The following is a 25,175-nucleotide window of genomic DNA, read 5'->3' as shown; positions in this document are numbered from 1 at the left end:
TGGGACCTGAATAGGGCTGTGCCTTCCCTCCACAATGCTGGCTCCACCTCCTGTGGTGCGTTTGATGTCTCTGCCCTGCACTCTGAAAGGAAAGAAGCAGCCTGGTAAACAAAGTGCTCCAGGACTGAGCAGAACTGGTTCTGGCTGGGTTCAGAGACTTGTGACTCCTAAGAACAAAGACTTTGGGGGTATAAATATTTGTGCCCAAACCCCTACAATTTGTATTGCTCCTGGACAACAAGAAGAACCTCTGTCCGTGTGACTACAGGAATCTGCAGGAGAAGGACTGTCCTTGTGCTTGTGTGCTGTTTCTTGGACTGGCCTGCAGTGCTTACTACTGGACTTGGAAGAAGAGGAAAAGGACTTTGAAGGAACTTTTATTTTGTGGCCACAACAATCACCCAAGGGCTAGAAGAGAGCTAGCCTCCTGCAGGAGTCTCAGGCACACCAGACTCCACCACCAGCCTCCTGTGTCCTCCCATGAGGATTTCTATCTGCAGGTGAGGCTCCTGTGAGTTCCAGGGCCTCTAGGTCTACTGCTGAGAAAAGAGTGCTGAAAATCGTCGCTAACCCTTGTTAGCGAGCCGCTGCAGCTGGTGAGCGTGAGAAAAATCGTCGCTCTGCTATCGCCGAGCGCTCGCTAACCCCGAAGATTATCGCATCACCCGTCAGCGGGCCTGAAAACGCCCGCTATCCCGAAGATCATCGCATCACCCGTCAGCGGGCCTGAAAACGCCCGCTATCCCGAAGATCGTCGCATCACCTGTCTGCGGGCCTGAAAACGCTCGCTAACCCAAGGATTGTCGCATTGCTTGTTAGCGTGGCCCAAAGCGCTTGCTAACCCCAAATCATCGCATCAAGCTCATCGCGGCGCGGACACCGAGCGTTCGCCATTTTCCCCGCATCGCATCAGGATCGTCGCTCCCTCGCAGAGCGCCATTTTCTTCCATCGCAGCAAGATCGCATACGCAACAGGCTCGGTGCATCATCCTCCCTTAGCGGCAAGGATTTTATCGCATCACCGGCTTAGCGTGAAGAAGTTTGTCGCTTTGTCCTGCCCGCAACCTAGTGCATCATCCTCCCTTGTGGTAAGGATTCAACGCATTGCTGGTTAGCGTGAGGAAATTTATCGCTACAACTCCTTAGCGACATTTTTGTTGCTTTGCTACAGAATCCAGATACCTTGTGAGTAAAAGGGTCGCAGAGACCACTGCATTGAACTGAACATCATTTTGTGCACCTTGAACTATTTTTGCAGCATTTTTAAAGTAACCCTATTTTTCAAGTATTGTGGATTTTTACTGTTATTGGTCTTGTGATTAAGGCTATATAAATATACCTATTTTTTATAACTACTTGAGTGGTGTCCATTTGTAGTGTTCCTCATTGTATTAATGTGTATGGTCATAAATGCTTCACACACTGCCTCTGAGATAGGCCTAGCTGCTCGTGCTACGTTACCACAGGGTTGAGCAGGGGTTAGCAAAGGGTGTAGGCTGCTTACTCTGACTTAGGAAGAAGGGTCCCTACTTGGACAGTGGCCAGCCATTGCCAACTAGAGACCCCCATTTCTAACACTAGTAGTTTAAAATTCAAACCGAAGGTCAGCCAACTGACCCTTGGAGTCACTTCTTGGGTTCTGGGTTCAAGGCAGTGGGTCAATTCTTCCTTCAGGTTCTTCAGACAACAAGGCAGTCTTTCTCCTGATTCTTCTCATGTCCAGGAGTGTTTTGAGGAGATTTCTGGGGATAACTCTTTTATGCCAGCCTGTGGGTGGGGGACAATCTTTTGTCCGCCCTCTAAACCAGTTCTGGGCATCTCACCCCCTCCCACTCAGTTTGGAGCCAGCCTGACTAGAAAGACAAAAGGGAGGCAGGCCCCAGATGCGAGCTTCATCTGTCAGTGACAGGGTAGGCATCCTTTGAAGCTCAAAAAAGGATTAGGCATAGCCCCCTAATCCATCCCATCAAGCAGGGAAATCCCCTCTTCAGACCCAGAGCCCTTTGTCCACTGTATGGCAGCAACACACATCTCACTGCAGGGATGCCATCAGTATTCCGGTGACAGTTGGACACTGGCAGAAAGGCCTTTTGGCTTTAGGCAGGAAAGGGACAACTTTGTAAAAGTACTTTTTCCTTAAAGGTAATATAAAATCCGACTTTACTTTTAAGTTGGATTTGTTTCCTTAATAGTAATACAAAATCTGACTTTACTATTACGCTGGATTTTAAATTACCATTAACATGCATATTTTATCATATTTCTAGCTTTTTTCTAGCTGCTCCCTAACTGAAATTAAGGTTTATGTATTGTTATAATGTAATGCAGTGCTTCCCCATGGAAGAGCCAGGCTTGTCACAGTGAAAAATAGCTTTGAAGGATTTTCACTGCCACGACACGTAAAACGTTACAAATAGATGTCCCACTTGAAATATAATGCAGCATGCCCTTTTAGTTTTCAGACTACCATATAGGTGATTTATAATTATTTAAAAGAAAGGTTTAGACAAGTCAAAAGGGTTATTTTTGACTTGCCTAAATAGCATTCTGAAACTCCACATCCAGTCTGCAGTGGCAGGCATAGAGATAGGTTTGTACAGTGCTACTTTAGTGGGACACAATTCATTTAATGAAAATAGTGAGACCGGACCGGCATGCAACAACATTGCACTGTAAGATTGCATGCCCTAAGTTGTAGCACAAATTCTTGATCACTACAACACTTTTTTAACACAGTATAATTCTTGAACTGAACAAATTCCTGTCTATGATCCTGAGGAGGCCCAAAATAGGAGGGCCAAAATAAGTTGACTTAAAAAAAAATATATGAAGTTTCCCAACATGCACATTTTCAATGACACTGGACAATGACTGAACTTGTAAGGGAAATATAAAAGCCATTGAACGATTATAGGGGCTGTCCGGGATGGCATGGGAGATGATCATTAGGGTGGACTTAATTTAAAAAGAAATTCTTTACGAGACACCCACAGCAAATGAACACACAAGGAGTGCTAGATGTCTGTATACCTTGATGAAGACGTAAGTATTTTCTATTATGACGTGTCAGGTTTCACTTTAAGTTCTTGTCCAATGTCTGATGTATATACGATGTGACAATCGGATGTATGACGTTACAACGCATGCTGTTACAACGCATGCTGTTACAACGAAAGTTTTACATCGCGAGTGCATTGACAACGCAGGACATTACAACGCAAGTCTTTACATCGACTTGTACTAGATGGCGTGCTAACATTAAAAAAGTGTAATTTACTATTCCAACTCCAGTCCACGTAACAGTAGGGAAGGTGTTGGGATAGAAAACTACACTATTTTTAATGTTAGCACGCCATCTAGTGCAAGTCGATGTAAAGACTTGCGTTGTAATGTCCTGCGTTGTCAATGCACACGCGTTGTAACAGTTTCGTTGTAATGGTAGTGCGTTGTAAAAGTTGCGTTGTAAAGGTTGTTCCCCGTGACAATCCTACTATGAATTCAATTTGTAAACTTTAGTAAATCATTTGTATTCTCCAATAGTGCAATAATCTCGGTTGTGAGTAGATAATTAGTACAGATCAATCCCTTTAGAGAGCCCTTTGACAATATGAGAATTTAGTAGGTAGCAAACTGAGGGCAGAAGCCATTGGTAGTATTTCATTTATAGGCCCTGTGTACATATCGATCCATATACTAGCGACTTACAACTAAATGAAATGTGCCAATCAGGTGTATATCAATTTTATCATGTTTGAATTGGGAGAGCTCAAGCCCCTTACACTGGTTAGCAGAGGTCAAGTGTGCAGAGCTCTATGGCCAAACACAATGGGTTCAGCAATAGAAGGCAAAAATCCAGGGGAATACCATGCAAAAGATTGTCATTTCCAACAAGTAATGGTTTCAATTGCCTTGCAATATCTGTTGGTGTGGTACGAGGGTATTTGATATACTATCTAAACAGTGTAATGCTTAGCAGGCAACACCTAATATGTACAATCAATCATCCATGAACTATATTCTGCTTAATTACTTATGTGAAGATTCCATTCAAGAGACAAAATGCTTCATGTTGGTATTCATTATGTGTGATTCATATGCAGAAAAATTACACGAGTCACTCTAGTTGATCAGAAAGTTGTTGATTTAATTTGCGCCACATCTAACCTAGGGCTTTTTCAAAGCTTTATCAAGAACTCCAAACTCAGTCGTAGACTTCAGACTTCTTGATATAGATGACAAAACAACTTTGCTCAGCAACCAGTTCAAAATGTATTTCCCAACCTACAAGTATGCCCATGAATTAAGGCTGCTACATACAGGTTTTTAAAAACCCAATGCTAGATGAGCCATATGGGCTGAAATATGTCAGCCTCCTATCAACAAATTTCTGATCTAGTGTGTGTCATTTAAATTTCCTTAATATGAATGAAAACAATAATGAAACACAACTTGAAAAATTGTGCCCTTTCAATGGAATGCTAATACAATTAATACGGTCAGATCTTCAGCACACATGCTCTGCAAAGCCAACATGTGCATGTCAGGCATTATAGTCAGCATTGCATTTCAAAGAATAGTAAAGCTACCGAGCTGTCATAAAAGAAGATAAGAAGATTGTCAAAAAGGAAAATTGAAGAGACAGTGCTTTATAAAGCACAGGGATGATGATGTATATGACAAGTAACAAGCTGCTAATACTTTCTTTTGAAAAGTTGCACAAGTTAGGTGTGTGGCTCAGTGATTAACAAGCTGTATACAAGATATCATATACACAAATGTGTCTGCATGCTACAGTACACATACATGTTAATGCTGTACTAATCCTGTTAATTGTGTTACAATAATATTTAATTGTGGTGTAAACCCAAATTTAGCATAGGGGAACAAAATTCCCAAACTGTGTTTCTGTTTGTATTTTCACATTTAAAGATGAAAAGTTCACCTATTTGCTGGTTTGAATGAGCATGGATATCCCTTGGTGAGAAGTGGAATTAATGCAACTTATGACGTTGTAATTCCACTTTTGATACATGCATAGAAAATCATTTTTTGCATGTTAGCGCATTGTTTCCCACAACTCGCCATTCTTTGTATGAGTGTATCTCGTCTCATCTGCTGGATGCCTCACTGCCCATATCACATTTTTGTGCCTTTCCTGTCATAGATGCTAGGCTCAACCACACTAGGGAGGCATCATTTTTATCAGTAAAACTGAAGGAAAGATGGTGGGTAGCTATTTTGTGGATTGTCACAGATTCTGGAAGCTTCCCTTACAGAAATGTGAAGGCATGATTGATTTTTGCTAACATTTGGGGTTTGCCAGGAAATGTGGGTAGGAAAACAAAGTGGGAATCATGCAAACCACACCATGCTGGACTCCCCTAGTTGTCTAGTTTTCAGAAATGATTGGGTTTAGTAGGGTGCCCTGATTGTCAGCCAAGCCTGACCTCAAAGACTGAAGCCACTCAGCATGGTAAACTAGAGTAAAGATGAATTTAGCCCTACAAGGCCATCCCATATGTCAAAACTAAAATCTAAAATTCATCTCACTTGCCATGGGACATAGTAAATAAGATCATTCCCTGGTGGTCTAGTGGGAGGGGAGCACATGCCAATGCCCAGGGAGGATGCCCCTGCAAATAACAAATCCCTAGTAGTCTAGTGATATTTTTGCCCTCTCCCCCATGAGGGGAGTGAGATTAGGGTCAACACTCCGTATCTGCCTTCCACGGGGTGCAGAAAGAAAGGTGTGGTGGAATATAGGCCCATGTGTAATGGCACTCTACCCCAAACAGTAACTGAAACTATTCCCTAGTGGTCTAGTGGGATTTCTGCCCCCGAGGGTGATAGTTTGCAGAGGAATACCCCCTATATATGCACAATGGCGCTGAAATACTTATGTGCACATAGGTGTGGTGGAGCACAGACCCATGCACAGGGGGCCACAGTTTCCCTGGTGTCCAGTGGAGCTGATCCCAACTTGTGGGTGTCGGCCCAGTGTGGTCCCCATGCAGAGATCTACTAGAGAGAGACAGCAATGGAAATGGGGCACTGTTCATCACAGCATGACAAAAAAAATCAAACGCTGGTCATGATGGTTGCTTTCTCCCTCACATCCTGGCTTTGAAGGTAGCGACGATGATGTGAATGGGTCAAGCAACACACTAAAGCTGTTAATATATGTGTAGGACTGCAGCTGTTTATCTGATTTCTTCTTTTAAGTAAAGATGTTTCCTTTCTGGGCTTTCACAACGATCCCTGCCAAAACCTGCAGCCTTTTATTTTTATGTAAGACATAGCAGTGGGTATAGATGAAAGCAGGACTGTGACATTAAGGGACAGATTTATCATTCTTTCACTCAGCGCAATGCAGCAAGCCATCTTTTAAAAAACAAATTAATGAGTTTTATATAGCGCGAATAGACTCGAGACATCGGGTATCAAAGCACTTTACATGAGCACCAGTTTTGTTACTGAAGGACACATTCATTTTTTTGTTAGGCACTGGGAGATTAAGTGATTTGTCCAGAATCACAGGATGTTGAGCATAGTTGCCGATACTCGAACCCGGTTCCCCAGCTTCGAGGTCGACCGCTCTAGCCGTAAGGCTACATCCTCTCCCCACCTTGCTGTGCTGCACTGCGTGGAAGGGAAGAATGCACCGTATTTACCATTATACAGAGCATTCCTGTCTTTTCCTAGTGCTGGCGCACTTTTGTCTGCCTAGCGCCAACACGGGCACTCGTGTTTCATGGTGCAAGGGCGCCTGCATTGTAAGCAGGATTATTTTTGTGCAGGAAGGCATACCTTTCTGCAAAAAAACAATCCTAAGAGGCATTTTCCTCCTATGTGTGTTGCAGAATGCAGCACACAAAGAAATAAAAACAAGGAGAAATAAAGATATTTCTCCTCATTCCGCCTCACCTGGAGAGGTGTAACATTTTGACACATTTCCAGGGCTACCACCAATGGTAAATCTGAGAGTGCACCAAAATCTAATGGTGGATGCATGGGAACACCCAGGCTCCACCTATGGAATGCCTCCATGGGGCAGATATTGCAAGTGATTTGCGCAGCCGTGCATTACTCTAAATTTATCAAGCCATGCAGGGCCACGGACTGTGGCTTTGCTTGGCTTGATAAACCTCACTTAGGCTTATTGCCCTTGGACCCCTTGCGAGGCGCAAGGTTGACGCAAAACCTTGATAAATCTGGCCCTAAATGTGTATCATATGGATAATTGGCAGTTCCTGTGTCTACCAGGTCAATTGGGAAGGTAACTATGCAATGTCTTTAGGGAATCCTATGAATAAAGACTTGGTGCTGGATTCAGACAACCATCTGTATGTGATGCAACGCTATAATGGTGGATGGGGAGACAGGGGAATAAGCTGTACATTTAATTAGCGCTGCTCTTTCTTTATGTACACGCCACAATGAGTCACCGTATTATGATTTTTTATAATTTTGCTAACTGAACACCTTTTAAAGCTCTTCTTTCCAGGCTCAATTCAGGAAGAAAGCATGTTTCTCCTAAGGTGGATGAACTCCAGAAACGGAGTATCTTTATTTAGAGAGGGTCACATCCAGTCCGTTTATTTATAGAAAGACCACGCTCATACTCCTCAAAGAGAAGCAGTCTCACAGCACTCACCCACCCTACCCCCCTAGAAATTAAGGGGCATATTTACAAGCCCCTATTACCACCACAACATCACTTTTAGTGATGTTGTGATGGCAATAGGAGCTTTGCATTATTTACAAGGCAGCGTTAAGCCACTTAACGTGGCTTAACGCTGCCTTGTAAATAAGGTCCCCTTTCATGCTACACTTAGCGTGAAAGGGGCGGGCAATGGGTGCTGTGGTGGGCGTTCCACCACAACACCCATTGATTTTGATGCTGCTCCCTATTTATAAGAGCAGAGCAAATAGGAGGCAGCGCCAGAATTAAGACCAGGGAAAACCTGGTCTTAAACAGGCAAAACGAGGAGAAATGCTTTATTTCTCCTCAAGTCTGCTGTTTCCATGTGTGCTGCCTTGGGCAGCCCACATAGAAACAGCAAAACGCCAATGATTGTTTATGTGCAGGCAGGTGGACCTTCCTGCACATAAACAATCATATAACAGAAATGCAGTTTTGCAACTTCTATGTGTGCTGAATTAAGCAGCACACATAGAAGTTGCAAAACAGCATTTAAAGATTGCGGGGGGCCTTCCTACACATAAATAAACTTACCCTCGACATAGGCACCCTTGCACTATGGTGCCTGCATTGGTGCTATGCCAGCGCAGGGGGAAATGCAGGGCTGTGACATATTCTAGTAAATATGATTCAGCCCTGCGTTTCTAAAGTGACAAAGCGTATCGTTAGCCTTCTTGACTTAACAACACCCTTTGCCACATTCTTATACATATACCCGTAAATGTCTGTACAGGATTACATTTGGTTAACTGCACCTACATTACAGCTATCCTTCCAAGGCTCAGGTCCTAAAGAATGTGTGTGGATTCGCTCCGAAGAACAATTTACCTTTGTTGTAAGAGCACTCTCAAACTCCTGACAAAGTATTAGTTTTACAGCACTCACACCCCTGACAGGCTAGCAAACTCTCACTACACTCAGTACGTTCACACCACCCACAAACAAGCAGTCTCGCTCACAATCTAACAGCCATGCATCATTCACAGCACTCTCACAATCTTCACAGACTAGTAGTCACACTCACACTCACAGATTAGCAGTCACACACTACTGAGAACATTCACCCCCTGACAAACTAGCAATCTCTGACAACAGACAGCACTTCCACACCCCTCACAGATTAGCAGTTACACTCTCAGGCTAGCTGTCATACACTACTTACAGCCCTCTCACACACCATAAAGACTACCAGTCACTCACTACTGACAGCACTAACACCCATCAACCACTAGCAGCCTCATACTACCAACAGTACTCCCACAATGCTCACACAATTAGAAATCATACATTACTGGAATTACTCTCACACCCCTCACAGACTAACTGCAATGCCAATAGGTCCGTTGGATACCTGACATAGCCCCTTGCTTGATAGGTGAGTGTGTGTGTGTGGTATTGTGGATGGATGAGTGGATGAATGAAAGCAAGACTCAGTCAATGGGTCAATGAATAGATGCATGAGAGCAAGGGCGCATTACTGAGTGCAATTATGAGTGATTGAGGCCATGGATTAATGGATGAGTGATTTAATGGATGGAAGCATCCAGGCACTTTCAGTTACAAGTCAAACTTAATTGGTTTTGCAATTTGCCAGCACAGACATTCTAAGTTTTGCATATGGAGTGACAGTAAACAGTAGTCTATGCCTGATTGAGTGATAGTTCTGACCGTGTCGGCATAAACAGTGCCATGTCAAGCAGCACCACTTCTGACACACCTGTGTGTTTCAATGGCGTTCAATCAATGGGTGATTCTGCATTGAGCATCCTCCTTGCAAGGGCTGCCGAAACAAGAAATGTCAACGGACTGCACTGGCATAATGTAGGTAATTGTTTATTCATATATTACGGGCATTCTTAAAATAGCGTGTCTTATTGGCTTTGCCAATATGTGTTTTTTTATTGTTTGCATGTTGGGTACCTGTTCATTCTGCTTCTCCAACATCTCCAAATGCTCAAGCTGTGCTTTTTTCAACTGCTCCATTTCTTTTGCCTGCTTTGCTGCCAGCTGAAAGTGAAGTTAAAAACTATAAGCAAATATGTATTACATAATAACTGACTATGAAAAAGTACTTAATTTGTACGTTTCTGGAATTTATCTACAACAGGTGAATAGGTAACCTATGCCACACTCCGTGGTACCTCCTACTTTCACAGTACACCATACACCACTTGATAACAATGCCTCAGTTGCCACTGGATGGATGTTAGTGGTATGTGAAAGGAACACGCATCACACATAATGTGACAGTGGTAATGCTGAGCTGCATCACTTTTTTATTGATTAAAAGTTATTAAAACTTACCAACATTTCAAAGTAATGGTGGAAAATGCCAAATTGGGCATATATATTCCTGTTTTTATATACAGGGCTGCATTGTTACATTTTTGCAGTGTGTGTTATAAAAAATTAATAACTAACGTGACAAAAAGTATTTACAGTGCTTTACAGAGGATCTAAAGTGACACCACTCCAAAATGCTTTCATGTAAACATCTGCTGCCTAGTGTTTGTGAACACATCTTGGGGAATTATGTTTTGGCATCTAGTTTTATTAAGAACAGAAACACACTTAAGTGTATCTTCAACATCTGGAATGAAGTTATAAGAACTTGCACCAGTCATCTGAAAACGTATGTAGTTTGTCAGTTGGTTTTTCAAGACAGGATGAAAAATAGGAGGTCAATTCCCAAATGGTTTGATTTGCAAAACCCTACAACTGGCTTACTCCTGGCATCCAGGAGTGAGCGATGAGTGCTGCAAGAGTAAGTCAGAACCACTAACACCAACATCTTTTTTAATCGGATCTAAAGGGCATTTATGAGAACATGAAGTAGTACTGATGTTCATAAATGTCTTTGTGAATTGGCCTTTAGGCAAACCCTAAATTAATGTTTCAGTTTTGGTGGCTTCATTTATTATTCCTCTTTTGGCATACATGAGAGCCATTTTCATTCTCGCATATGATCCAAATTATGGGGCCAATTCACAAAGGCACTTCTGAGTATGTGAAGTAGTTGCAAGGTTTGTATCATTGTTAGCTAAAAGGAGGCTAGCAATACACCGGATTGCAGATCACATTTACAATTTGCAAGAAAGGATCAAGGATATGATGGAAAGGTCGGTTGCAGAAGAGATATATAGGCTGGATAAAAAAATATTTTTGACTAGCACAACGTTTATGTCCTTGGTGGCAAGTGAAGGCATTGCTGAGTTTAAACACCCTTTATCACTGTATTATGAAAACAAGATTAGTGAAATGGTAAATGTTGGTGCATAATTGTTGTGTGACACTTTGCTGTGCTGTCTGTTGTTTTTTCTTCCTGTTATGTTTTTGTGCTGCATTACTGCAATGTGACATTTTCTTATAGAGTGGCTGATGTGATGCATTCTGTTTTGACTGCTTTGTTTGACATGGTCTCTTATATTTTAATTGTGTTACTTTCATTTGTTATCTTATTGAGTTATATTCTGTTTTTGTTGTGTTACGTATGTTCAAAACATGCTGTTACATTTGCAGCCAAAACCAGCACAAGCCTTTAAGGTTCCGGTGACAAACAACATTTTATCACTGTCGTAGGTGGTACAATAGTGCTACTCTTGGTTTTTAACTATTTAAGTCAAACGTCAGCACAAAAAATGTTACATGTATTTGGTGGTAAGATAAGGCAGTGCTTAGTCCAAAATTAGTCCCAAAACCCTTTACCACCTTATGAAAACAGAAGTCTGAACCTGGTGGGATGGTTTCTTTTGTTTTTGTGCTGCTTTATATGTGTTATATTATGAATGTTTTATTGTGCCTGTTTGTGTTTTAATTGTGTTGTTGTGCTTCTTTATGTATGTTAATGTGTTGTTTACATATATCATCATAGGTTGTGACATTTGCAGCCTAAAGCAGCACATGCCTTAAAAGTTCTAATGGCAAAAAAGCACATTTACCACTGACTGTAGTGGCAAATTAGCACTTCTGCAGCTCTTCAAATCAAGCCCCAAGTTAAGCCAAAAGTCAGTCCAAACCTCTGGTAGAAACTGAGCCTTAACTTAGTGCTTCTATTGCTCCCTTTATGTGACAGATCACCATGGCTTAAATTAGCACTTGCAGTGCTCACTTTACCTGATACAGTTCACATATATCTATGTCCCAATCATATAAAAGACTGGTGGATAATCTAATTCACCAGAATACTTTTAGGCAAGATGTATCACAGCCGCCAGATTAAATGCCACCTTAAACAGTGATAGCAGGTTTTTGAATGCTGCAATATTAAATCTGATACAAATATAGTTATAGGCGTAGAAGCTGAAAATATTTGTCCCTTTTAATGTACATTTTTACATTGTCTTTTGTACAACACATTTTTGATTATACACTGTAGGAGATACTTTGTTAGAGTGTACAGTGATGTGGACAAATTGCTGTAGGGCATTGTATATCTCAATATTTTTATTGACTGCACCTGTATAATGTATAGTGTAATACAATGGTACACTTGAGTGTACCACTGTAGTACACTTTCAGGTGCCTGTGCACTGTTAACACCTCTTAATGGAAGAGGTGTGGCGCCGTGGCTAGGGCGACTGACTCCGGAATCTGGGGATCATGGTTCATTTCCCGGCGCCGGCAGCAGATTAGCCCAGCACCATGTGACTCTGGGCAACAGCTTGCTTAATCTTCCCGACGGCCCCCAGCGCCTAGAGACCCTTATGGGTGATTGTTCACGCTTTACAAATGTGGATTATTATTAATATCTTTAAAATCAGCAACAGACAGTTTCATTTAACTGGTAACAAGGGAGGTTTTATTGCATTGCTTCAACTATTAACAGTTCTACACAGTCCTTCAGATACCATACTTTCAACTTAAGGGCATATTGTATACAGCAGTCACAGTTTCAACGAAAACTGGGCTTACAGGCCACTAAGCTCCTGCCCATGATGTGGGTCATCCGCATGAAACAAAACTGCCTCATGCCACAGCAGCAGTGCGTATGTCCAGTCTTACATCTGCTCTGGATAGGCCTTGTTTTGGTTTGGCCATGAGCTGCCTTTTAAATGTCATTGTATACTGGCTACTTGACACCAAAGTGACCACCAATTATGGAGAGTTAGGAAGAGTGTAGAGACATACCTGTTCAAAATACAGGTATGTGTTTAAATGTTTTTCTAAGATGGGTGCTCCAACAAGTATTACAATATTTATACAAATGCCTCTTTGGGCACCAGCCAAGCCTATTAGCATGTACAAATCTGGGAAATCAAGTACCACAAGCTAGATGTGCCTGCTCTGCAGCATGCAGCATGCAGCAGCAGAAAGGCACACCACTGCACATACTAGGGAGGCACTATGAGAATAGCACTACCCACAGTACCTAACAAAATGGGCCAGCACACCACTAGCTCGAGCACTGGCACATTGATCATGCATGCACTACTCTAGCATGGCAAGTGACAACAACACAGTTTAAGCAACGTACTAATGGATGACAACAGCACAGCCCAATATGAGAATACCCCACTTGTTGTTTACTGTCATATCTATGCTGCAGAAAAGTATGTGACAAGAATTCACATATGACCTGTGACGTTCGATTGTATTTTCTCTCTCTGGTTGACATTGGACAACTTCTAATTACAACTTATCTCCAACCTTGCCTTTTCTTCTTACTCCTTAGATGGAAAGAGCCATGAGAGGATCTACGTTTCTCAGTTCCTTCTTTTCTGCCCTTCATTCCACCATGTCAGAATACACCAAGAACATAATTCTGCTGTAGGTGTTTTGGTATGTAGATTAGAACTCACAGCCTTGACAAGCAGATTAGAACTCAATACACACTTGGATTCCAGGGAAGGCAAACCTTACGTTGCATCATTGTTGACTTGTGTAATAAACACATTGCCAAGTTAATACATACCCTCTTCCTCTCATCAAGAAACTTCTTTGTGTTTGTGCTGTTCAACTCCCGTACCCGCCTAAAAGAAAGCAACAGTGAGCAAATGTCTCAAATATTCATATCAGTAACAATCTCGTTTGCCACATCGTTATTTATTTAATCTATGTTAATATATATAAAGTACTGTAAGCTATTTTAGCCACCCTAGCAGAAAGATTATCAATTACAAAAATCAATGCTAAAGCAGTTTCAATCACATCTAAAAGTTATTATCAAAAGTATTAACAAAGCTACTATCAAAAGCATTACCACACCCACTAGGTATTGCATTTGTAGAAGACGTAGAATGGGGCATTCTGGATTTACTTTATTCATACAAAAATTTATTTCAAACGGAGTATATGAAAGAAAAAATCTTTAAACAATGTAAATACATGATGCTAACATTAGTTTTTAGGGCTAGTTTTGAGAGAACAGCTGTCAGACAGACATTCTGCTTACAATAAAGACAGAATGAGCTTTGGGTCTGCCCCTTTCAATCAATGGCATTCTTCAACCAGCCTCTTTCAGCCATTGGACTGACACTTTGTCAATCCCATCTTGGCTCAGCCCAGTGAAGTAATTATCTTTCACCTGATGCTATTCACTGATTGGGAGCATCAGTCACCTCCACTTGAGTGCTTCATTGAACTGCATGAGGAACTACTTTACAACTGTAGCCTTCCCTATTGGAAGTACAAACAACAACAGGACTGCATTGAAGACGAGAGTCTTTAATATAGTCCACTTTTCATTTCTTGTCCTGCTTTAATGGGCTTACACTGTACAAGTTAGGACACTAAACCCAGGCCTATTGGTTTTGCCAGTGCTTGCTATGTATCTCTGCACTACAATGCAGTAGTGTGTGCTAATGTGGTATACACGATATAACACAAATGTCTCAAAGAAAGGGGGGGACTTTACAGCATAGTCATTGTGGATTACCTTTGAAATTGTGTCCAGTATTTTGATTAAAAAGTGACTATTGTGCATAGCAGAGATTATCACTAAATATGTTTCATATAATCATGAGAACATTTTCTCTGTTCAATGGTGATGGTTCACAGCCTGTCCTAATTCCAGAAATGTAAGGAAGGCAACAATATTCAGATTCCTCCCCAAACTGCTTTTTGACTACAGAGAGTTAATGAGTATTGCAATTTTCAATGATAATTCAGACAAGGGTGAGGCCACAGCATTGGTGCTTTTGGACCTGCTAACAACGTCCTACACTTCAGACCCTGGCACCTTGCTGAGCAAACTAAAACAATATATGGTTAACAACTTGGCATTGAAATGGATGAAATCCTTCTTGAAAGATAGTAAGCAGACAACTGTATTACATCTGTTTCTGTCTGAGCTCCAGAGTACTTTTCTGTCTCCTACCTTTTTAATCTCGATACAGTCTTACTTGTAAAATATCTACATAACAAGGACATTGAATGTTAGAACTATGCTGGCTCTGCCCAGCCACTTCAGTCAGCTGCAAGAGTTCATCAAGCCAGGAGAGAAGAGCTTACAAGATTTCTCTGCCTAGGTAAAAATTATGGACAAATGGGAGCCGACCAATTTTATCAAATAAGTTCATCTTGGTTTTGGTGCACCAAAAACAACTCTTCCAATCCAAGATTGGCTAAAAACACTTGGAGCATTAGTAGCTACAGTGGCAAATGGGAATTTTTGGGAGCTTCCCTGGATGCAAACTTGACTTTGCTAGCGCATATAGCAAACATGATGAAAACTGGCTAATTTCACCTTCAGATACTGATAAAAGTCTATCTTTTAGAACCCAGGAAGGAATATGAATGGTGTGAAGTCCTCAATAGCAAATTGTTGTGGAGCTACAGTGATTGCTAAATGCAGCAGCCTGCATTGCCATAGGGCTAAAATAGAACTACTAGGACATACACTTGCTGTCTGGCACATCACCTATAGGGTATAACGTAGAGGGAGAGGCTATTTACTTCATGGACCTGACACATCCCCAGGCATAAATCGGTATCAAATGAGATTCGTAAGTTGCACTGGCTCCCTGTGCATCAGTGTATTACATTCAAGGCGTTGTGTCTGGCCTACAAGGCACTGAATCGCACAGGTCCCTCCTTTCTCCAGAACCTCTTTGTATTCTATAAACCTACAAGACACCTCCGGTCTGCAGAGGCCAGACTCTTAACAGTTCCCAGAATTCGTACCTCGCACTGGGTTGGCCGCAGTTTCCATTATGACACCTCCAAACTTTGGAGTACTCTTCCAATTGAACTCAGAAGTGCAAGATCCCTATCCAGCTTCAGGAGAAGGTTAAAGACCTGGCTGTTCCAGGACTAGACGCTGCGTAGGCTTTCTGTGTCCCTAGCGCCAAGACACCTCCGGGTATTCGTACGCTTTTATAAATCCCGTTAACATTAACATAAGTCCAGTTTTACCATTAATCAAAACATTGTAACATACCATATTGTTCTGCCTGATACTATTACATAACCCCTTTTGACATCTTATCATGCCACTGAAACAAAGACGACATGCTTGATAGATCTATAAGTGACCCAGGACTATGGGACCAAGATATGGGTTATGGCACAGAGGCCTGTTGATAGCCTGGACTTTAGGTGGCCTTACTATGATTTTGTCATATTGCCCATAAGTGGTTTACAGCTTCATAAGCACCGAATGACCTTCAATAATGACTGATAAATAATGGTATTTATTGTAGTGTATAGACAATTGTGACTATGCATTGATACATTCATGTCCATTCTCTCAAGCTGAGATCAAGAAGCCAACTATAGAGGTATAACAAATAGATACACCCCAAGTGACGGATACACACACAGCGCGAAGGTATGTTACAATGTTTTGATTAATGGTAAAACTGAACGCATGTGTCAGGTCCATGAAGTACATAGCCTCTCTCTACATTCTATCCTAGATTGCATGTGTATGCCCTGAGGAGACCCACTTTAACTTGGGGATGGGTCGAAATGTGGACACTGTACCAGGGATTATCTAATGTCCAATGGACTTATCATAGTAATAGGAATACTGAGGATCTATATATAAATGTTGTGACATCCCGATTGTATATATGAATCCTTTTTAGGTCGAGGACCGCCGGTCTGCCGAAGGCAGAACCGGAAGTCGGAGATTTAATGACTTGGAGAAGAGGGGCTTGAACCCGCCCCTCTTCTCCCCTGTTCTCCATTGGCTGGCCTCTTGAATGCTGGCCAGCCATTGGAGAAGAAGTCCGTCACTCCGAACAGGCCCCGTCCTTTTCGGATTCGGGGGCGTGTTTTTTTCAAGAAATCTAATTATCTCCTCCAGCCAATGGCAGGAGGAGAACACGCCCCCGAATCCGAAAGCTCCGCTGCCTTTCTCCGAGGCATTTCTGCTTCGCCTCGGAGAAAGGCAGTTGTGTCTCTCTCTCTGTGATTTTAAACTTTTGTACAGGCACTCCAAAGGTATCAGAGCGCTGGCTTGAACCCGGTTCCCCCGCATCAAAGCCACCCACCCCTGCCATTGCCTCAGATACTCTTCATTGCCCTGTTCTGCCACATCCCTCCTTCCGCGCTAATCATACGATCATGTACTCACGACACGTGGTACAAGTGTATGAAGCCACACACTGTCCATAATCATGTATGTACCATCAACATGATCACACAATCAGACAGTGTTCACTGGTATGCAGACAACATTTGCCGAAGGTTTACAATTGTGAAAGCGCAGTCTTTTGAGTCACGCCCCTCTCTGTAACGCAGGTGTTGTTGTTTCCAATCAGTTACAATAGTTAACCATAGACTCGTGTTGAGCCCGCGCGTCGTACACTATTAGTTCAGTCATTATGGAGCACTCAACAAAATGTTGACGCCACTGCAGAGCTGCTGGATACTGCTTCCAACACGGGGATGTTTACATCCTCCTCCAGCAAGAGGCACGTGGGGTGTGTAGAAAGAGGGGCGTGTCATATTCGCGCTATATAAATGCAATTACAAATTCCCACACCCTACTATCCAGCAGGTGTTGGCATTGAAATCCACTTTCAGGTGCTCTGTGCAACGGAAAGATGTTGTCGGCTGTAGCAGACAAAGAGCACATTGTGATCGGTACACATGCATTAAAACCCCTCTGCGTTTGTGTCCCGGTAAGGGGGCTTATCCACGCCTGGTGGATCGAGTGCTGCTGTTTTCTTACACCAAAGTTCACACGACGGTTCGAATCTTGCCCTGCGACCAAAGGTGAACCGCGGGTTTCTCTAATCGCCAGGTTTCCTCGCCACTGACAGATCAAATAGTCGTTCATAGACGTGCAGCACAACTGCCGATCAACAAACTATAAACATTTCACAACGTTTACCTTTTTCACAATCGTGTTGTAGACATTTACGGCGATTGTGCGTGCACTAGACAAAGAAAGCACCTGTGGACATTTACAAGACACAAAAACAAATCTGAGGTGTGTATTGCAACACGCTGCCTGCTATGTATAGACTTCTGTCCCTAATTTTGCAAGCGTGCGTCCAGCCTCCTCTGGCACTCAGTATGTAGAGCGACAGGGAGATCTTGACTCACTGCAGTCTCCCACGTCGGGTCCTCTCAGTATGGACTGTGCATACACTCAGTGCAAGCGGAACTTCACTAGTGAGACGAAAAGAGATTACATTGAAAAATGACCAGTATTTTCCTGTTACAATGAATTTAACGTACTCTCTTCCGTTTGCCACCCTATCTCGTGTTCTTCGTTTTCTTAGTATCCCCGTTTTCTTTGTGCCCATGCTATTCAACACTCGCCTCTCTTAGTGTGACGTCAGTGATACTAGCAGCCAATGACGCTGCGGCGGTCGACCGCGAAGCGCAGAAGTTGTTGAATACAGAGGAGGCTGCTGAAGTGAGTGAATCAAAGGTGAGAGACAAGAGGAGGAAGATGAGAACAAGCATTTACAATGCAATGGTCTCGGCATTGGTAAAGTTAGAGCTATTGGCATTGCTCATGACATTATTTTTGTTTATGTTTTTGTTTTTAAAACATTTAAAGAAACGGCATTGTCATGAGCAATGCCAATAGCTCTAACTTTAACAATGCCGAGACCGTTGCATTGTAAATGCTTGTTATTATTTCATTTCACTGACCCTAAGAGCACTGAGCCGTCTGTACCACTGAAAACTGTATGTGATATAAAACACCTATTTGGAGAACAAATACTTTGGTGATGTTGAGAGAAAGTCTATTGAAGGATAATTTCATAGTGATATGTGGAAAGAGACGCACAGAACCGTTTTACTATTTCTGCGTTATACCCTGGTTCTGTTATTAGGCATACGGGTTTGGTCCTATTTATCAATTGGTATGGGACTGCACACATGCCACTGTCTCCGCCATCAGCCACACCTACTTACTACAAATATTTAAATTGCTTATACAGTGCACATTAAAGTCACGCCTTCTGGGTACCCTGAGTAGAAACATACTTTTAGCAAATGCCCACACTAACATTCTTCAATTTCAAGCAGAGTATATTTGTCAATTGACAGTGCCTACCTAAGAAGCATTTTCTGATATTCTTTCCCCATTCCCGAATTGTATTGGATCGTCCACCCATCATGACTCGCCTTCAGTACATTTATCTAATCATTTGCCACCACAAAGGACTCAACAAACCCAGAATAGTCAGTTTTCTAGCCAAGGTAAAGCGGTAGCAAACTACATTCACCAAGAACAAGTAAGGAGGCAGACAGATCCTTCTCTAGCAAAACACCAAGGTTGCGAAACGCTATGATACACAACCAAGTGTGCAATATCAGCTGCCCCCTCCACTCCACCACGCACTCTTGAATATCCTGAGGTATCATCATGCATGTTTGCTGCACAGAACTTCTTTTCAAGGAATTCTTGTAGGTGCTGGACCTGGAGGTGGCAGGCTTCCCTCTACTTCCCCACCACTATTAAACATGATGTGTTAAGATCTGAAGAACAGGAAGGGATATAAAGATTCTGAAATGCCCGAACCGAATGCTGTGTATCAATTTTCTTTTTGCTTTAAAAAAGGGATACACTTTTTCATATCCAATCAATTAAACAGAATCAACGCATGTGCGTTGTATAAATACGTAAAACCTCAGATGCTCTGTTTGTGCTGCCAGGCTAGATTTAATAGAGTACACATTCTCCTCATTTGATAACCTCAACTCAACTCACCTCTCTCTTTCTGCTTTGTTTTTGATGGACTTATCCTGGCTGATGGCTTTGCTGTTTTCCATTGAAATCTTTGCTTGGTTGGCACGCATCTCCTTGCCTTCCCTAAAAGGACATAAACATAAAATTGATTTTACAATATTCGATTAAGATCCAGTTGCAAATATGTAGGCTGTTCTTGGAATCTTTCTGCATGTCAGGTGTGTAGCATTGCAAATGGGGCCTCTGGAGCATTACAAAAACAATATACAAAAACGGGGCAGCGTGTCTCCATGCCGCAATGCGCAATTGTTTGAAAAAAGCACTTAGCAATCCCCAGAGATGTCACAACTTATAATGTGCTGTATTTTTTTATTGTGTACTTAGACGGAATGCATCAGACTTTAAAAAGCATATGACTGAAAGCTGCCAGCAAATTGCTTTATTTATCTTACTTATAAAGGTACTTTTCAATCACGTTGAGAAGAAGACGTTACTCACCTGTCAATAGCAATATTTATCATGCATATGGTTTTAACTTCCTTTGCATATTCTTCGTATCTCGTGGAAACTAGCTCAGGGAGCTCAAACCTTTGTTTAGGCTACACATCAAGTGACCATACATGTACATCGGGTCATGTTGGCGATTTATAAAACTCTCAAAATAAAATAAATAACATTTAATGTGTCCAATTTCAAAAATATAGACTTCTCCATTTCCTCATACAACATTTCCCGAAAATACATTGTTACCAATGTGCAATTTCTTAATATACTGACAGACTAGAATATCTGTAACATACCTATTAAACTGCTCGTTTTTCAAGCAAACATTTTCTTCAAGACTAAGGGCCACATTTAAAAAAGGATGATAACTGGACATTCGCATAGGTCCCACCCACCCTTCTGTCTGTCCTCCTGCTTCGTTTAAAGGTAACAGGATGTGGTTTTCCTAATGCGAGAGCTGCTGACCGCTCTCCCATTGGTTGCTTGGCGCTAACCCGATGCCGAAAGCAATGATTTTGGAGGGTCCGCTCTCTTTAGGACTACACCCCCCGATACAATTATAGCTGTCGTCCACTTCGTCCAGGTCTGGCAGGTCAACCACGTGTGGAAAGAACCATGTCTTGATGGTCTTAAGGAAGTTAAGTAGACCATCAATATTTCAGAGTAGGGCTAGAAGACAGTATCATTGTTTCACAGTTTCAAAAGAGCCTCTGGGTAGAGACTTGTTGAAGCCTACGTATCAATGGCTAAAACTTTGAGCACAGGCTATGTGTTGGGTGGTAGATCCAGAGTCTTCTTTGAAGGGAGCTTGGCCCAATGCCTAGAGGGCATGGTGGGCAATGTAGAGGATTTTGAAGGAGACTCAGCTACAGGAAGGCAGTTTAGAGCATATACTGTTATGACAAGGTGGCAAGGCTGAAATGCAGTAGCAGGCTCAGCACAGTATTTGGGACACTTTGGAGTCTTTACAGGACATATTCCAGTGCTCTTTAGGTAAAAACCACTGGCATAGGCAAGGTGTGAGGGCACTAGTGCAGTGGTGGCCTCAACCTAGTAAAACAAAATCGAACAAAAGGGAACAGAAAAATTGGGATGAGCAGTCAGAATGCGGAAGGAAAATGCGACCACGAAGTTGATTCTGGTCAAACATCCATATATCTCTGAGACATTTTACTGAAGATACAAGAGTAGGTGAAGGTCCAGCTCATCAGGCCACAAAGACTATGTCAATGCACATGGTATAGCTGCCCAGGTCAGGATTTCATTCTTGATGGCATTGAGCTTCAGATGGTTTCCTTTTATCCAGGTCTTGATTCCAATGATGTCATATTCATAAGAGACGAGGTCTGATTATGTTTGAATTTGATGATGACTTGCAATGAGTAGTGGTGAAGGGAAGCCCTGCATAGTGGTTAGATGTGAGGGGTTGAAGTGGCGATAAGAGAGAATGAGTAAGATGAACTGGAGATAAATTTGGAGCAATTAGAATTTTTGATCCCAGGCCTTATGAATGTGAAAATCACAGAGGCGACAGGTTGGTCGGGTAATAAATTGTGCAAAAGGCTGTTGAAAGGTTAAGCTGTATGAAGGCCACAGCTCTATTCTGATTCATTTGGGTTTTAAGATCATGCCAAGTAGCAATTTTCGATGACAAAGTCCAGATGCTGAAACGAAACCAACTAGGGATTGTAATATAGTTAGTAATAAAAGTAAGAAGGTACATATTTTTAATTGAGTCCTTTCAGGAGAATTTTCATGCCTGTGGGATCTCTTGCCCAGTGGATAATTTTCGCATGTGAGACATCTTTCATTTTGTACATTTACTAACAAAAATGGGCAACACTGTGTGGTTTACACTGAACAGTCTTTTAAATTTACATCACCAGCAAAATTGCTGGTCCTGCAGGACAAGCTCAGCCTTCTTGGCATGAAATTTTGGGCACCATAATTACATTATTCTAATCCTCCCCACTCTCTCCTGGCAATGTCCAAGCCACCCTATGAGCTCATATGCATGCAATAATCACTTTACCAGAGCCCTTACAACGCCATTAGTTTCCCAAGTCAATAGTTCTGCTGTTAATCACCGGCGGCCACAGTTCTAGTCTGTCCCGGGGTTTGTACTTGATTGATCACTGCAGCTATTAGAAACACTTATAAAGTAAACTGCTGACAAGGGGATCATTTATGAACTCACAGAGATATCAAAAATGCAGGTTAGTGTCCAAAACAATGAATCAAAAGATAGCCAAAGATAGTTCAGAATCAGAATCAGAAAACAGCTTTATTCGACTGACAAACAGCCATAAAAGGAATATAAGTACATGCAAGAAGAAAATAGTCAACGGCTAGTATGTTTCATAAAACCATGAGATAAAAACATAAAACATGGATAAAACAACAGCTCTAAAATTTGTGAGTACGCATAGTTAGTCAAAGTTCATGGTGCTTCTAGCACATACAACTGCCTGAAGAAACAAACTTACACAACGGCAAATTTCATCATCAGATAATTCTTGCAAAAGACAGAAGACTTGGTACCATTATTGATCATTTCTAAGCTGCATAAGGGGCATAAAATACATTTGCATGTAAAGTTGATTAAAATCATAAAAAAAGGTCAAATGGACCATTGATTGTTTGGACACATTATTAAATGGACATGCTCTAGAACCCACGTTGTGCTGGTACCCACAGAGAAGCATAGGAAGTATTTCATTTTACCGGCTCTGAAATGAAATAAAAAAGAGTGCTCCCAATTCCTGCTGGTGTTCCACAGGTAAGTAGTGAGGACAACCCTAGGGTTAAAATGTAAATAACTCCCAACGCTGGGTTTGTGCACTTCCTCATGCATTCTTTGAGGTTGTAATGGTTTTCACAGTAGGACCTGTGCTTGCTTCCCGCCTGGGTAAAACGGATAACTCTGAAAAAATATTTATTAGGCCGGTCACTTCCAATGATTGTTTCACATATGCCAACCAAGGGATGCAAAGGCCTTTATCACAGGCCAAACAATCAAAGATTATTTTCCTCATTGGTGATGCTTCTTCTGGGCTCATAATGGAAAGTCCATAGAAGTGGGGGCGAACACGTATCTGGTCACACAGATAGGTTAAAGCTAGCTCCTTGTGGCAAATAAAATGAAGGGTTGATATGGGCACCATCAGAATTCTCCAACAAAAATAGTTTTATTCCCGCTGAAGCGGATGCGGGTCACTAATTCCCCAAATATCAGCCCCGTAAGTAACACTAGGTATGCACTGGGCAGAGTATATTTGGAACAGAGGTGCGAGCGCCCTCCCTCCTGGGGATGAAGGTAAGCTAATCTTATTCTACTCTTCGCAATTTGGGGAGCCCATGAGCCGGTGGCATTGAAGGTGACCCCTAAGTAAGAGAAAGTGCTGGTGTTTAATAACATGTTTGACCCTCCTGTAATAGGACAGGATTGTATGCGCTTTGAGCCACATGACAGTGAAAGTTTTGGCGAAGTTGGTCCAAGTTGCGCCATGAAACCCACAAATGAGTGAATTCTCTGGACTGAGGTTGTTTTATGTATAAGATAAATAATAGAGGGGCAAGCATGCACCATTGGTGCACCCCACGTCCCATGTTAAAATTGTTAGATACTTCCCCATTGTTGCCAAACCTTACACATGCTTTGGTTTCACGGTGCAAAGATACTAGGGTGTGCACAAGTAATTGATCCAGACCCATTTTGATAAGGATTTGCCACAGCTTGAACCTATTAACAAAATTGAAAGCCATCGACAGATCGATGAAAGCAAGGTATAAGTTGGACCATTTTGCCACAGTGTATTTACCAATAATTTGGAGAAGATTAAGACACTATTCCACCATTCCTTTGCCATTGTGAAAACCAAGCTGGCACTCATTAAATATAATACTTTTGTTGACCCATTGTAATATCCTGTTATATAAGGCTCTACCAAAAATGTTACTAGGAATGTTAATCAATGAAATTAGACGGTAACAGTTAGGTTCAGAGAGGCTCCCTTTTAAAAAAAATCTGTACTATTGTTGAAGTTGTGCAGGAAGTTGGAATCGTAAAATGACTCAACCTATTATAAACATTTGTCACTAGTGGCACCCATAGATTCACATTGCATTTAATCCTATCAATGGGGACACCATCTGGTCATGGGCCCTGATGCTCTTCTGAGTAGTGACTGTAACTTCCTGCAAGGAAACAGATAAGAAGGGGGGTATGTCATTGTTACCTAACAGTCCACATTTCTCATTACTAGCAGCATACATTTTTCCTGAAGTGTGCCACCCATTCCTCTCCTTTTATGTGACAGCTAATGGATGTGCCTACTTGATCTAATGCTCTTGTGCGAAACTGCTCTCCAAAAGCCCTTGCTATCCTTGGTTTTGGCAGTGTCTGTGATTATAGTCCACTGGTCGATAATAATTTCCTTCCTGCCTTTACTGATTGCTGATTTATAATTCTTACGCAGGGCGGCCACAAGAGCTAACTCATCTTTCTGGTCTGAACTATCATCTTCCTTAGCATGTCGGGCTTATTTCACCAATTGTTTGCAGTGTAACACAGGTGAATTTTATCAGCATTTATGATTGGATCATATATTCTTTCCACATGCGTACTTTTATGATTAACTACTTTTGTTCTGATCTCTTTAGTAGTCTTTTATTGGTGTGGGTCATCATGAAACTCCTGTAATATCCAATGTCCTGAGAATGGCCTCACGTACATCTAACACTCAAAACTGAAATGTTGATGTATGTTCCTCCTCTCACGCAATGATTAATGGATCTTCGGATCAACTGAGGTTGACAAAGGACTGATCCCATATTTATAGAGAGTGAACTTCACATACATTGATCGATCCT

General features: G+C 41.9%; 1 protein-coding gene across 5 annotated transcripts in view; it reads right to left on the bottom strand.

Moving 5' to 3' along the window:
- The window catches only part of PLCB4 (phospholipase C beta 4), a 1,018,018-nt gene that overhangs the window by 19,424 nt on the left and 973,419 nt on the right, over window positions 1-25,175 (bottom strand). For all 5 annotated transcript variants that reach the window (XM_085612653.1, XM_085612654.1, XM_085612650.1 and 2 more), the window contains 3 exons: window positions 19,821-19,922; window positions 13,614-13,671; window positions 9,623-9,709 (listed from right to left, as the gene is read on the bottom strand). In XM_085612653.1, the coding sequence (XP_085468779.1) occupies window positions 9,623-9,709; window positions 13,614-13,671; window positions 19,821-19,922 (247 nt within the window). The remainder of the gene's footprint in view (window positions 1-9,622; window positions 9,710-13,613; window positions 13,672-19,820; window positions 19,923-25,175) is intronic.

This window comes from Triturus cristatus, chromosome 6, assembly GCF_964204655.1.
Source record: "Triturus cristatus chromosome 6, aTriCri1.1, whole genome shotgun sequence".
NCBI lineage: Eukaryota > Metazoa > Chordata > Amphibia > Caudata > Salamandridae > Triturus > Triturus cristatus.
The sequence above is the reverse complement of the archived record's forward strand: the minus strand, read 5'-3'. Positions and strand labels throughout refer to the sequence as shown.